The sequence below is a fragment of the Hirundo rustica genome, chromosome 4, assembly GCF_015227805.2.
Source record: "Hirundo rustica isolate bHirRus1 chromosome 4, bHirRus1.pri.v3, whole genome shotgun sequence".
NCBI classification, from domain to species: Eukaryota; Metazoa; Chordata; class Aves; order Passeriformes; family Hirundinidae; genus Hirundo; species Hirundo rustica.
In genome coordinates, this window is record NC_053453.1 from 36597157 (window position 1) to 36612985 (window position 15829).

The 15829-nt window shown below is 36.3% G+C and overlaps 1 protein-coding gene across 1 annotated transcript in view; it reads left to right on the forward strand.

The window, feature by feature from the left end:
* The window catches only part of LGR5 (leucine rich repeat containing G protein-coupled receptor 5), a 100236-nt gene that overhangs the window by 43776 nt on the left and 40631 nt on the right, over window positions 1-15829 (forward strand). Inside the window, exons 3-4 of the mRNA XM_040061939.2 lie at window positions 14290-14361; window positions 15425-15496. Of these exons, the coding sequence (XP_039917873.1) occupies window positions 14290-14361; window positions 15425-15496 (144 nt within the window). The remainder of the gene's footprint in view (window positions 1-14289; window positions 14362-15424; window positions 15497-15829) is intronic.

The window sequence follows — 15829 nt, forward strand, 5'->3', positions numbered from 1 at the left end:
GTCCACATTTCATAGTATGGAGGCTTCTTGTCCTAATCACTTTTAATTGCTGTTTCCTTACTCTTAAACTTAGCATCTTTGAAGGCTGACTGTAGAGTGCAGAATCCTGCAAAAAGCTTAGTTAAGCTATCTACTACATTCACTGTGGGAGAAAAGTGCATTGCAAAAACTAGCTGATCAAGCTCAACATCAAAAGAGGAATGTTGGCTTCAAGTTATGGTGACTAACCAAAAGTGAAAAGTATTGTGCATTCATGAGACCTGGATTTGGCAGTGACTCTAGTTATAATGGCCCAGGTTTAAAAGAAAATTTAGGTTTCTGAGGAGTGATGGAGACCCTATATGTGATGCACCATAGATCTTGTGGAAAAAAGTTGGCACCTGTATTTGCATAAGTACCTCTAAGTATTGATTAACAGCCTTTTATGAAATGCGGCTTTTAAGTTTTTAGAACTAAAAACCTGCTTTTTTTTTTAGCATGTTTAGCTGCTAACATGCCATAAAATCCAGATAAGATGTGCAAAGTCATGGTGCTACCCTTCTTGCAAAGATATGGTCTGTTTTAAGCTATGAAACGTGTACAGTCCTCTACAATTTAGCTGGGTACTGCACTGACAACTTTCAATGTCCTAGCTCACATTCAGTTGGATTTTGCCACCTGGTTGTTCCATCTACAAAAAAACAAACAAACAAAAAAACCTAAAAAAACAACAACAACAAAAACCCCACAACAACGACCAAAAAAAGGGGGAAAAAAAAAAACCCACACAAAACAAAAACAAAAACAACAACAACAACAAAAACTAAACAACAACAAAAAAATTAAACCATTTTGTGTGCTAACTTTGGACAATACCCTATTTGCAAGCAGGTTTTCCTTTCCTATTTTTTTTTTATTACTCTCAGTGTTTCTGTTTGGAAAGCTTTATTTCATTTTATTCTTTCTCTCTTCCTTTACTTTCTCGTTTTCTTTGGTTCTTAATATCTGTCTTACCATTAGTGCAACTTTCAAATAATGTAACAAACAGTAACATAACACAGAGGGATGTCACATATCAAGTGTTAACAATATTAAGTGCATATGGAGGGAATCATGCCTCGAAACCCCTGCTTGTGAAGTTCTTTGTTATGTTCATGTTTGCTTGTCCAATCTTCTCTCAATTGTAATAACCCTACTAAAACCTGCCAACCCAATTGCTTTCCAGTCAGGAGAGAGGAAAGAATTTAAACAAAAGTTTGTGCTTTTCCTGGAAGGAAATTCTAATACAGCCAGTTTACCTTCAGTCTTTCATTTTACGATTAGATCACAGAATCACAGAATCAGTTGGGTTGGAAAAGTCCTTTGATATCATCAAGTCCAACTTATGACCTATCACCACCTTATCAACTAAACCATGGTACTTACTGCCACATCCAGTATTTTTTTAAACACCTCCAGAGATGATGACTCTACCTCCCTGGGCAGATAAATGGCCCAAATTTTAAGACTTAAGTCACTGCCTGAGAAACTGCCCTGTGGTGTGTGTCATCTTCCTGATCAAGACCTTTAAAAGTGTTCTTGCCTTCTCCTTGTGCTGGGCCTACCTTTTTCACTGGAAATATTAAACCTTTATCTTACAATCCTCTGCTCCAAACCAAGTAATTCCAATTTTTCATTGCTGGTCATACCACCAAGTTATTTATTTTTTTTACTATGGTTTGTTCTACATATACATAGTCAACTCTTCTTTTGTTTCACACTAGTCAATCACTTCTATTTCTCATTAATTTAATGCTGTTTCATGAAATCCTTATAGTTTTTATTCACTTTTAAAATAAGCTTGAAAAACTGAAGCCTTGCAGGATGTGAGGCAACTGATGTGAGGCAACTTCTCATTGTGCTGAGAGATTGTTTGGTGTTCAGAGGTATGCAATGCAATTTAGCCTAGTATTATATAGAAAAAGGTATAGATAATGGAAGAGAATTTTTGATTTTATTCAGTTTTGAAGTAGGGGAGAACAGCCATTGTAGTTCTCATGCTCCCCTATATTAATTTTTAAGCAGTGATTATATATATGAGGATTATTTTTCCCATCCAGGCATTGCCATATGATTTTTTTTTCTAGTTTACCTGAGAAATCTGTATTTTGTTTGTGTGCCTCATTTAAAAGGTACTCTAGAAAAACGTAACTTAGCCCATAATTCAGACATTGTTAAGATAAGATTTTTATGAGATCTTTACTAAATCAATTCATAAAATTAAAATCCATCTTAGAATTGTCTATTTGCTCTTTATTTGCACAACAGCAGGAGCTTGAAATGAAGCTTTTAGGGTATTTCTTGTCTTACTAGAGAAAAAGTCTTACTTTAAGTCTTACTTAAAGATCCTTTTTTAGAGATCTGTTTCAAACATCTGATAAATGGTCATGACTGAACCACTGAATTTTAGCTTAGATGTTACATCCTCAATGCCTGGTTTGGCAATCCTATTAAGTGATTACCCTGAAAGAACTGAGGTTTTGTTAGAATGGTTAAACTAATTGTTTTGATTCCAAAACAGTGGTGTATAAGACAGGTCTGTTTAGCCAGTTATGACCTTCCAGGCTGAATCTGATCCACTTTTACAGCCAAGGATAGACACCTCTACATGCAGCATTCTTGTAAACCATATGATCATGACTGGTACTTATTCTTAACCAAAGATGATAATCACTGAAGTAAAATATAAATAGAAAGTGTTTTTGAGGTGCATGTTCCTCTGAAAATTTTGGAAAACTTGGAAAATTTTGAAAAATTTTTAAATACTTGGGACTTTGTTACTCTCAGACAAACAATCAAAAAATCTGAGCAAAATCTTTTATTTGTGAAAATTATGGGCCTTTCAGATTTAATTTTCTCTTAAAGCATATATGACAGAACTCCTATCAAGAAAGAAGTATGTTTCAGTTGCTTGATTATCAGCAAGTTGCTCTGCATGAACTTGTACAACACTATTAAGTCAAATTCTTCATTACAAATTCAAAATAACTGCAGATATTTATCAGTCTGACCGAATCCAAGACTCACTCTCATGTGGATTATTTCTAGACATATGTCATTATACAGGATGTGTAGAATGCCAGTTCTAATAGAACAGCGAATTAGTGTAATGCATGGAAAAAAGGGTTTTTTTAAAAATCGAAAGGGTGGGACTCTTAAGAGTTTTACAGGCAACTACATCTGAGTGCAGACCTAACATTTTGTGATTAGTTACACTTCAAAGCAGTGCCTGAAACGATTTTATTTTATAAATTAATGTCTCAATGAAATGTGAGGAAGAAAGCCAATAATAATTTAAAACTATTTGAATCAGTCCTACCTACAAAATCTATCCTACTAGATATATATCCACATATACATATATATGCATAAATATATGCATAGACACCCACACATCCACATATATAAGGTTTTTATTTTAATTTTAGACACAGGAACCTTCCATACATATGCGAAGCTTCAAGTGATATTTAGTAAATTGCTATTTTTTAGCAACTGAAATTGGGTGTTTTAGTAAAACAGTGACTAAAGACTGCTGTATTGCGATTACTTTACTACAGAGCAGAGCAGCCCCAGATAATCTCTTTTCTACAAAATCAAGCAATTAAATCACCCCAAGTTATTTGCAATCTACATACAAGAATGTTTTCTGACACGTGGATATTTTAAAATTATCTTAAAATCAAATAAATATATCTACAAAGTATTTTAGATTAATCTTGGCATTATTATAGTGGTCTCTCAGGCAGAAGTACCTTTAGAAGTACAATTTGCTGTAATACAGAAGTGCAAAATTGCAGATTCAATACATAAGAGATGTATTATGGGAATCTTACCATGATTTGTGTTGAAATCCCATTACACTCCATAAGTGGTCAAGAAACTACTGTATATGTGAAAATGAAGTACGAAATTACAAGGCATGATCCATTATGAGCTGGTTTTTTCTCTTCTCTCTCTGTTTGCTCTTTCTCTCTGCAAAGAGGTTTTCAAAGGGTCAGTGGGAATTAGATGTTCTTTTCCCCACTGACCCTGAGTTGTGGGACTGAGATCTCTAGTCATGAACATTTTTGAAAACTGAGAGCATTTGCTCTTGGAGTCCTGTACAGTCTGGGGTTGGTTTTTTTAATACTGGTGTATGCATATTCACTAGAATTGAAAGCAGGTTCTGTACTTTTAACTATAATGTAAGCTGGTAGAAAACATGAAAGTCCTGCAGCCATAGTCCAAAGCTTTTGAGAGAGTGAGAGAATCATGTAATTTACTTCTACAGTCTTGGAACATTATCATTAAATACTAAAATATTTCCAAAAGGTTAATCTGCATAAATTTTAAAACCTCTAAGGCAAGAATAAGACATGCAGAACTATAATAATCATAATCATAACAATAATAATAATAATAATAATTAGAGTGTCATCTAGTGGTCTCAAACTGTCCACACATTCCAATGTCACTTCAATACCAGTTTTACAGTTCTTGCACAGCAGAGTTTAGTGGAGCTGGTCCTGGTGGAAATTGGTTTGTGTCACTTCCATCAGCTAAAGTTTCAAGAACTGTCACTTCTAAATAACTTGTGATCCCCTAGATAATTTCAGAGCAGTGCACAATCTAACACCTAAGTTGTGAATTCAGCTTATTCATATAAATTGCAAATTTAGTTTCTTCACTTCATGTGTGCATCTATGCGGATCAGACTGTGTCACTGTGTTCAATATGTGCTGTTTGTCAGCGAGAAGTATCTGTCGCCAACCCAGCAAATGGCCCATGGCATGCTGTAAAATCTGTTGCTGCAAGACAGATTTTGTTGATACCTGAGAACTGTAGTTTCCCAGCTTTGCTTTAATATAGGTCTGCACTCAAAGTCCTGACAGACGGAAGTGCACCAGTTGTCTTGAAATAAGTTGGTAAAAACGCTAAGAGGATTTACCTAGTTTACCTAGTTAATCAGTTGAAACCACGACAACAGTTTTCTCCCCTAGTTTTTGCATGCACATAGTTTAGGTTTACTAGAAAAGAGGAAACCCAAGCACAGAAGATTCCCACCATATGAGCTTACAACTTGTAACCTTTACATCCACAAAACGAGGGCCCTGGTGTTCTGCAGCTCTCACTGCCTTTGATGCCACCAAAATGAGTAACAACAAAGAACTTGCCCATGTGGATGTGTCAGCCTGACATCCTCCAAACTGCTCTTTTTGTTATCTTATCAAGAATAACAAGATGAGGGAAAAAAAAAAAAAAAAAGAGAGAGAGAGAGAGAAAAAAACAACAGAGCGAATGCCTTACTAAATCAGAGCTGCTTGCATTACTTGTTGAATAGCTTGTGCCGACAGATATTTATTCTAGAAATGTTAATGCAAATTGCACGGGTCAACCTTGACACTGGAACTGCTGTGCATCTGTGGGTTGAAGGGGAAGAGGGGGAGATGGCAGGGTAGGAGAAAAGATAAAAGAAAACTGAAAACATTCAGACATGCTTGCAAGCAGAAGCAATAAATGTTCTAGGTTGATATCCAGGAAACCTTGTCAGTGCTGCTGCGTTACTCTTATTAATAAGAGTGTCTGTTGAAGTTTGGTTTTGGCATGTAGCTTATAAATGCTTTCTGGTACTTGTAATTTATTATCCAGCAATATTCATTAGGAACCAGTTTAGAACATCAAAAAGAGTCATTGGAAGTGCTTTTTGTGTTTTGCGATCAATACAGATAGTGACATTACACTTAATTAAAGTAGGGTGAAGCGTGCTATATATCTGTAGATCCTGAGGCAGGATTTTAATTTAAGTCTTACACATTCTGTGGGTACTGCAGTAGCAAGTATGGAGAAATAATTTCCCTTTTTTGTCAGTGGAAGTTAAGCCTGTTTGTAGACTGCTTATTTTCAGTGCAGTGAGGACTTTTGGTACCTACCTGGATCAATTTTTTTCACTTGCTTAGGATCATGGGTAAGGAATTCAGACCACATCACATTTATGTCTAATAGGTTCTCAAGCACAGTAGAACCAAATTCTTCCCTCTAAGTTGTTTTTATGAATTTCCAAAGAGGAGTAGCCATAATTCCTCCAGTAATTCATAGCTGTTGCCTCATTGAACGACTCAGAAAACAGCAGCAATCTCAAAACCTGGATCTACACAAATTGTGTTCTTTGCCTATCACACTGAAATGACTAAACAGCTAACACATTTTTCATTTTTTTCAGTTTGATCATACTGTGTGGTGTTGCAGTACACTGCAGCCAGTTCCTGCGGTTAATGATTATTATTTCCTGCCTGTTTTGATGGTAGTGACACTACTGGGATAGAACCAAAACCCGCATCAGAAGTGTAAATGACACTTGGGAGACCCAGCCTAGGAAATATTATGTATATGATCCACTGTTTATTGCTCCATGTTGCTGTAATATTTAAATACTGAGAAAGAAATTTTAACGATTTTAAGATCGCCCTGAGAGTTGTGATTTGATGACAACATTCTTCAAACACAAAAGTAGTGCCTCTTAATGATTGTATCCATGGGATCCCCTGCTGGGAATCAGTGTGGGATGTCCTGGCTGATGCTGGAGGCCCTCCTGAGAGTTGTCCTTGCTGCAGTTGGAAGGCAGGTACTTGGATATCTGTTCAGCAGAAGGACTCACTTGTTGTCAGCACTGGCTAGGGACAGCTTCACAAAGGAAGAGATCATTTGTCTTCAGCAGTGATTGGATCACAACCGTGCCAGATGCAGAAAGAGTCTTTGCCTTTTCTAAGTGGAAAAAGAAACAGTATGTTTTGAACCATATTCTTAACTGACAAAAATCTATGATCTGTTTCATCAAAGCCAGTTCAAGATCAAATACACACTGATTTCATTCCAACTGCTTTAGGTCTGTTGGAGTTATTCCAGTTTACACCCTATGAGAATTTGGCACAAACATTTTGGAAGGCAATTAGGCCGTAAAGCAAGAGCAGACTGTGTTATATTTGAATTTCCAGCTAAAGTGTAAGTAGCAATAAATATAGCATACAGCACAATTATGACTTGCACACTCTCCTCCCCCTATTTAAAGAAAGGAGAATATCTTTACATTTTTTTCTTTGATCTCTCTGAGCATCAGAATTTTAATAGATCATTTGACTCACATTTCTTTTTATATTACAGTAATTTTATAGTTTTAATTACATGACAGATTGAAATATAAAAAGATAATTAAAATACAGACTAACATTTAAATTCCTGGACTAGCAGAGTCCAGAGTTTTTAATTCTTAAAAAACATTTTGAAATATGTGCTGATATAATCTGTGAATTATTAACACTGTAATTAATCACCCATTAATTCATACATTTCTATTGCATAAGCCTGAGAATAATCATTAATACATATAAAATTAAACTTTTATATCAAAATTTTAGTTGACTTTGGTTAAGTGCTATATGAATATCCATATTGTCAAAGCTCTTTTGATGTAAGTAGCAGGAACGTTTCATGTTACCTTTATATCAATGTATATGTAAGCTGAAGAAAACTAGAAATAAATACATATAAATTATATATTGGCTATATATTTATATAAGTGGAGTAAATATATGTGTAGTTGTGAGCTTGTGTACCTTTAACGAAGTTTGACAGGAAACAAAATTGAGGCAAGATTCAAGGTTGGTAAAATCTTCCTTGAACAAAGGCAATTTTTTTATACCAGAACAAGTTGTTCTAGAAAGATATTTGGAAATTTATGTTTTTTGGTTATACTTCCATGTTGTTCCTCCCCAAATAGCCATTTCCTCCATTACAGATTGGGGTAGTAGGTTTAGGATTGATAGTAGTGTTATTGGTGCAGCTCCTCAGAGAGAAGTAAATTACTGATATGATATGTAAATATGATACTGTGCAAATATGGGCAAATACGATACTGTGGCAGGATGCAAATGAGAGCCCCATTTCTACTTGTGTCAGCACAAATTTTTCCCCAGACTTCAATGAGACTGATAGTTCACCATGGATCTTTATCAGGTATTCAGAACAATTACGGTAGTTGGAGGAGGCAGGTCAGGCTTTTAAGAAAGAAGTTTCAAATTACAAAAGAGAGTTTCTTAGCTGTACACAAGGTATAAAAGACACAGTCCATGATTTCATTAATTTTAATGGAATTTTCTACGTATTAGTGTTTTAGCACCAAGTTCAGGAAGGTACCACACGCAGCAGAACAGTCCCATCTTTTGGGGGTTTTCACTGTCTCAGGCCTTCTGAACGTTCAATTTATATTCACAAAAAAAATGTTATTTTCAATTTTCTGTCTGGAGAGGTTGTTAGCTGCAGCATATAATGGAGTAAATGATGACTAGAACAAACACCTGTTTTCCAAGAAAACCTACAAATATAAAACTGACTGGATTGTGACTATGTTGATATTGACATAGTCATATATATATAGATATAGATACAGAAATAGATATATAGATATAAGTACATCCATGTTTATATGTCTTAGCATGTGCAGTCTTTGCTGTCATGCCTTAAATAAAATCAGCAAGCCAATCAGTGAACAAAAGTGAAATGCAGATTCAGAGACCTACAGAAAGAATTCTAGTTTACTGAATTATTCTTGTAGTAATCCCTCTGTATCTTTGCACAGCTGAAGAATGATTTCACATTGCACTCACAATTCCATTCTGTATAGGATATTGCACTACATGGGAACTCATTAAATATAATGTAACACAAGTGATGCAATGATATATAATCTAATCTGTATTCAAGGGCATGCACTGGCATTAGTCTAGAAACATTGAGTCAGACTGGTATTTATATCATAGTGTACTGGCAAATACTAAGAGTCAAATATCAGAAATTTGAGTATAATGAATTTCTACTTAATTGTATCTGTTCTGAAAATATTACAACAGTTTCACTGCGTTTTCGCTTTGTAATAGTGACGCTTGACTCCTTTTACATTGCTTATCCCCATTTCATGTGGGGATAACGCTGACATTCAGTGTTATCTATTCTCCTACATTTCAGCACCTTGCAATATTTGATAAGTAACTTGTCCCAGAAAATTCCATTGTGCTAATCCTGTTAGAGTGCGACAATATTGATCAATGTAAACATATGCTTTTTCCCAAGGAGACAGTTACCTCGCTTTCATGTCTTTTCTCTAGTTTTGATACTACTAGATTTAGAAATACACTTCACAGATGCTTGATCAGCATTTGCTGGACTAAATCTTACTTAAGCAGAGAAGGAAAGCAGCCACTACCAATATTGTACTGTCACTGTCTTCTGCAGACTGAAAGGTAGGTTGGTTACATTTCCCATAGGTTCTTTCTACAGTTAGTGGAAATGTGTTTTCTTTATTAAATGACAGGGTTTTATGTATAGAAAGGACCTTTTTAATGTTTCAAATTCACCTTCATTCCAGCAGGTATAGAGGAGATCGGTGCAGAAAACATCTTTACAAAAAGCCATTTTGAGTTGGCAAAGAAAAATTATTGTACTAGAAATGTAAAGTTGACTGTTCTCAGTCACAACTCATATTTATTTGATTCTTTCTGATGAATGAAGTTTTTCTTTTCAGACAAAACAAAACAAGAAAAAAGTTTCTAATAATTTTTGGATCTTCAGTTCTGTCTGGGAATGTTCTTTTGACTGGATGACCACCGTTTCTCAGAACTATGACACGGCAGGAGAGGTCAGAATATGTCAAAGGGGTCAACAGATAGGGAGCAGTCAAAGGAGAACCAGACACACCTTTTCTTAGATCTGACCACAGGCCATGAGCATGACCTGCAGCACTACAACTATTCCAACAGTGATCACTGATTGCCAGTGCTGCTCAGTGGCATTGAAAGATGTTTTATAAATTACTGCCATTTAAAAGTAGGGAGACCACTTGCTTTTCTCTCAGCACAATTATTTTACATCTTTTAGAAAGAGACTTGCAGTAGTATAAAAACTATGCCTAAAACTAAGCCAAAAGTATCCTGACTCCAAGCATAGCAAGTAACAAGTGCTGAAGGAGATATGTGGTGGCTCTTCTCTGTAAACTTTTCCAGCCTCCACTAATTTGCAAGATTACTCAAATCAGTGCAAGTAAAATCTAAATCTAAAACATTATGCAAAAAGTAGGACCCTTTCTGATTACTTCTTCATTAAAGAGATGTGATATATTTAAACCTGAACATCTCTGATATCTAATATCTGTGAGAGATTTTTAAGCTGTCAGAAATGCTTAGAATAAAAGAACTTTTAAAAATGGATATTCAAAATTTTTCAAACAAAGAAGTCAGTCATTTGATTATGTAAGTTCTAAAAACAAACAATTTCATTCCTTCTCTCAGAAACTATTAACTAAATACTCAGGTATAGGGACAGGGGCTGTGTCCATTTTCCTTTTTTCAGGGAAAATTATACTTACCCATTCAGACTAAAATTACTAGCCAAAGTACATCCAAAACTCAGTAAAATACTGGGCAGCTTCCCTCAAATAATTTAGGTAATGGAAAACAAAATCCCCGAAATGGAGAAGAGTGAACCCTGGTAGACATTTGATACATACTGTAGTGTCAGCAAAGGGATGAATTTTCCCTTATGCCGAGGCTGAGAATAGAAACTCAGTAATAGCAAGAAAATGCTGGAAGGAAGACATTCAAAATTCTCCGGAATAAATAATCTGAATTTCTTGAGCTTTGCGGCATACTATAAAGGACTGATTTGTTAACTTTTATCCAAGAATACTAAAATAATTGGACAACCATCCAAGTGAAAAATTTTTGCTGATTTTTACCAAATACTACAGTGTTGAGGAATTCTAATGGGCTGGGAAGATGCTACTATTGTGCCAGAAGTGGTTTCATAGCACGTCCTGGGAATAGAAAGGTGCTTTTGCTGACCTCCTTCCAGAGAAAATCATGAAAAGTACATCATGAAAAAGTGTTTAGCATGGTAAATGAAGGTCAGACAACATCATTACATCAAAATAATTGTTGCCAGATGACTGCCTTTTCTGTACTGTCAGGTTGCTTGGTGAGAAAACTACAAGGACATAGATATCCGTACATGGCATCTGCGGTATACTTGATTTAGCCCTATGCTGAAATACTTAGGGCTGTGCATGAAGAGCATAATCTGCTGCTGCTTAAGCAGAGGAATAGCATATAAGCTAGTTCTAAGTACTGTCTTTAACATTAGTGAGAGGTCTTTCCAAATTGAAAAATATTCAAAGCAGAACTTCAAGGATGACCTGAGGTTGAAAAAAACTTGTAAGGAGAAAATACAGAAGTTGTGCCTACCAAAAGCTTAACATGTTGTTTCTACATCTATCTAAAGTGTTAGTACAAGACATTCTCAATAATTAAGAAGTTGTGATCTAAAAGAAAAAGAAGCAAATTTTTTTACAAGGGTTGGAATCTGAAAAAAACCCCAAGCTTTAAAAATTACATTTCGGTTTAACAGTTCAGGTAACTACCACTCAGAACAGCTCAGGAACATGGCTGTACATTTTCAAAAAAATGCCGTACATTAAGGCTTGCTGCGGAGAGCCCCAAAGATGCTCCAAAGCTGGGAAAACTGAGTGTTTAGACATTGAAATAAAACTTTAAAGCTGCACAGTGTCCCAATCACATTGCCACCATCGTGCATTTACAGCCGGGTGATGCATGCTTGGTAATTTCCACAGCTCTTCTCCAGGAGCTCTTAAATAGGTCTAATTTTCTCAGCTAGCCCATTTCATGAAGGGTTTTAAGTTCAAACAGGGGATATTAACATGTAATTAGTTTGGCAGTTTGCGTTGCCTCAGTTATGAGTGAAGAAGGGGTAGTGGCCTGAAAGAGCACGCTCTTGAGTCTTCAGACGTGGGTTTTGTTCTCTGCTCTTTTTCAAGTTTTCCACATGACACACAGCAGTAACTGAAGTGAAAATCTCAATACCTGCACCTTATTTTTTTTTCCAATCAGGTTTTGCAAACTCACAACTTTCTGGTTCATGCCAAGCTCATGTCCAGAATTGTGTCCAATCAAGTGACTTAAATGGCAGAGCAAAAAAGTGCTGTGGGGGTGAATAAGACGTTAGGTTTTCTTTTGAACAACCATATCATAAAAACTGAAATCAGAATTAGACAGGTCTCAACCTCTACTGGTTAATGATCCACAAAAGGCATTTACTTTCAGGAACACAGTCTGTTGTGGCTCACCTAGCACATGCCTGCTTGATCCAGTAACAACCCAAAAGCCATTGCCGTTTGTGTTGAGAATGAAAGCTGAAGCTTGCAGAGGGCCCTCACATACGTGAAAAAAGTCCCTCACATCTGAGCCATGGGTGCCTCATCTTGGAGCAAGAGTGAACCGGCTTGGGTTTGCACATCCACCTGCAGGGATTCAGTTGCATGTGCCCAGTTCTCAGATGTCTGGAGATAAGACTCCACTACATTCTGCAGTGAGAGACAAGCCCAGCTGCTCTGTCTGGTGCTGATTGTTATTGCAGAGCACAATTACCTTCGTGGAACAGAGAGAGCTAGCTCAATGTTGCAGGTTACGTAGCTCAGCAGGGATATCTGTACAGGAAAAAGACTTTTTCTACTAACTGAAAATTCCTGAAAAGTCTCTGGAGCTAAAATCTAGATCATTTCTTTTTCTTTTTCTTTTCTTTTCTTTTCTTTTCTTTTCTTTTCTTTTCTTTTCTTTTCTTTTCTTTTCTTTTCTTTTCTTTTCTTTTCTCTGCTTTTCTCTTCTCTTCTTTTCTTTTTCTTTTTCTTTTTCCCTCCAACATATAGACAAATGTATCTTTTTATTTTCTGTATGAAAGCAGTGACTAGAAACAAGGTGTGCACAGGACCCTGTCATTAGCTCAGGGAAAACTCAACCCCAAAATACAGCATTTGAGGGCCAGCCAGTGCTGGATCTTTGGGACTCCAGTTAAAAGTACTCACCCTTCAGTGAATAGTATTGGAAAATCTGGTGCCTGTTTCAGTGCTGTATGTTTCTCTCTGGCAGCTTGGTACCTAAGGAACTTCCTAGAACTAGTCCTGTGCTCTTTCCTAAGGAGCCAGAGGCTGAATCAAATGTCAGCTCTGGTACCACATCAGCTGGGCTGTGGGCTCTGCAATGCTGGTGTGCAATATCTTGGCTGATGGGTCATACAATTCCTCTTGGCTTAACTTGTTCTGCAAAGGGGGTTACATCATATCAGTTTGTGGTTTTTGTCAGCTAGGAGCACGCTCTGGGGTGGTGCTGACTCAAAGTAACTTTACTGGGAAGCTGTCCCTCAGCAGTTAGATTTCCAGGTCGGGTACAGGTATCAGTGCAAATTCAGGCTGAGTTGTGATGTCGAAGGCTGAATGCAAGATCGTAGAGTGAGTTGGGTTGGAAGGGGCTTTAAAGATCATCTAATTCCAGCGCCTTTCCGTGGGCAGGGACACCTTCCCCTATACAACGTTGCTCAAAGCGCCATCCAACCTGGCCTTGAACATTTCCAGGATCCTCTGCAGTTGCACTGGTGGGGAACATGGAAATGCCATTATTTCATATCAAATGGATTCTCTCTTTAGTAGACACAAACTTTACAGAATGATGCAGTCTTTTTTTGTTTGGTTGTTTTTTGTTTTTTGTCAGAGTAACACACTTTACAGAGGTATTTGCTGTACTTATCTAGGTCTGTAAAATACCTTCAGGCAAGATGCAATAGAAGAAAGGAGAAAAAAGTCCTACAAATTTTAACAAATAGACTTTTTGCCAGCCTATTACACATCTGCTCACAGGGAAAACTGTTATTCCACCAGTACAGCAGTTTTATGTGTAGTTATTTCAAAGTGAGCTCTAATAATTGTTGTGTGGATATATTTTTCTATTTGTGCAAATGAGTGAAATGTTCACGGAAATCACACATGCGCAATTCCGAAAGTGCATGCCTGTAAATCCTATTATGTTACTGGTTGTCACTATGTCTGTATTTTAGTTGCTGGGATTGTTCTAAATCCTGAAAAGAATACGAAGAATTCAATGTACATTCTAAACCATAAGCTAAATTTGCAATGAAATTGAATTGTTTTCTCTGCAGTCCAGCTCTCAGTGGATCAACTCCGCAGTTACAGGCTTCTCTTTATTTTTTTTTTTATTATTTTTTTTTTATTAATTTTTTTTTTGTTTTTAAAAGTGTATTAATTACTAAAGTAGGCTCTTAAACTACTGCCTCTGGCATCAGTCGCTCAAACATAGCTGTGTTGCACTTTTTAGCAACCAAATTAATTCCACATGAAGAGAAAAACTATTCACTCTTTTCCTTTTTCAAACTTTGCAGACGTCTTGCAGGAAATGGCTTGACATACATTCCTAAGGGAGCGTTTGCTGGCCTTTTCAGTCTTAAAGTGCTGTAAGTAAACTGTGTGTTGTTTGATATATTTCTGTTTTCCTAAATGCTCCAGGGAACTAATTAACCAGTGAAGTTTTGATCAAGTAAATTACATATTTTGATCAGCTCATTTTGAACAATTCCATTGAAGATACATATGAACATCATTAAATCTTTGATTTTTTCACATAGAAAGTATCCGAAACAAAAGTTGGAAAACATTAATAGCATTCTAAAAACAATTTGCTCATCAAGTAGATGTCTGTACAATATCAAAGGTAAAAATTGATTCAGTTAATAGTTTCTTTAATTATTTCAAAACTCCTGATTTCAGCTGAACTTCTCATGATCACACAAGACTGGGGGGTTCCTTTCCTTGAGAGACATGGGGGAAAAACATTATTGTATACAATGCCAAACAAGGATGTTAGGTAGTATGGATGAAACCATATTCAAAAGGAAGAAAATATTCTTTAGGAGTGGAAAGTAATTTTTCGATCTTTGAAAGGTAAATGATGTGATATTTCAGAAAAAAGATTTGTCAATTCATTGCTAGAAGCCTTTGAGTTGAGAAAATTTATTTCACTGAAAAAATTTAACAGTTTATTTATAGAGATAAAATTTTATCTTAAATGCCTCACACAGTTAAGAGCTGATTTGTCATTGCTGCATTTTCCTGAGTAAGAATTTCAGGAGTCAGTCCTTCACAGCTTTATCAGAAGAAAATCACTTCAGAAGAACAATATCAGTACATGAGAATTAAAATTTCAAAATCCCTGGAGATAATTAGGACGTTATTAGCCCCTATTGGAAGCAAATGAGATTTATTGTTTTAACTTCCTTAGCTGCTGTTCCTGCTCAGAGCTGATGTCTAGCTGTTAACAAAGCTAGTTGCTACAGGTATTCGTTTGCTTTGAAGAGAGCGGGCCTTTGACAGGGGCAGGGGAATGGATTATTTGTGTAACTTTCTTTGTAATCTTGAAGTAGGACCAGTACAAAGAAGGCAAGCTTGGAAGAAAATTTGTAGTAGAAAGAAATTATCTTTACTGTGTTGATTCTGGCTTTTGTGCTACCCAAAATGTAGGATGCTGCAGAATAACCAGCTACGCCAGGTTCCTACCGAAGCACTCCAGAACCTGCGCAGCCTGCAGTCTCTGTGAGTATACCTGATTAATCAATTTGCAACCTTGCATGAATATTAATATATGATTACCTAATAATTACCTGTTCATATTACTTTGTAATGTGCTGAATCAACTTTTTCTTTTAATTCTCTTTGAGCTGCTTTTGAAGAGAATTGTACTCTCAATTAGACATCAAAAGTGATTGATTTCATTCCAGCAATTTCCTCACACTGGCAGCTTCTTTGCAGCATTATAAACTGGTTCAGCATCTGAGAAGACACTCCTTGGCCTGCAATGCTTTCTGTCAAGAGCATGGTATCTTGTTAGTATTCTTTTTTAGGAAAGAGAAGGAATCCCAAATTACT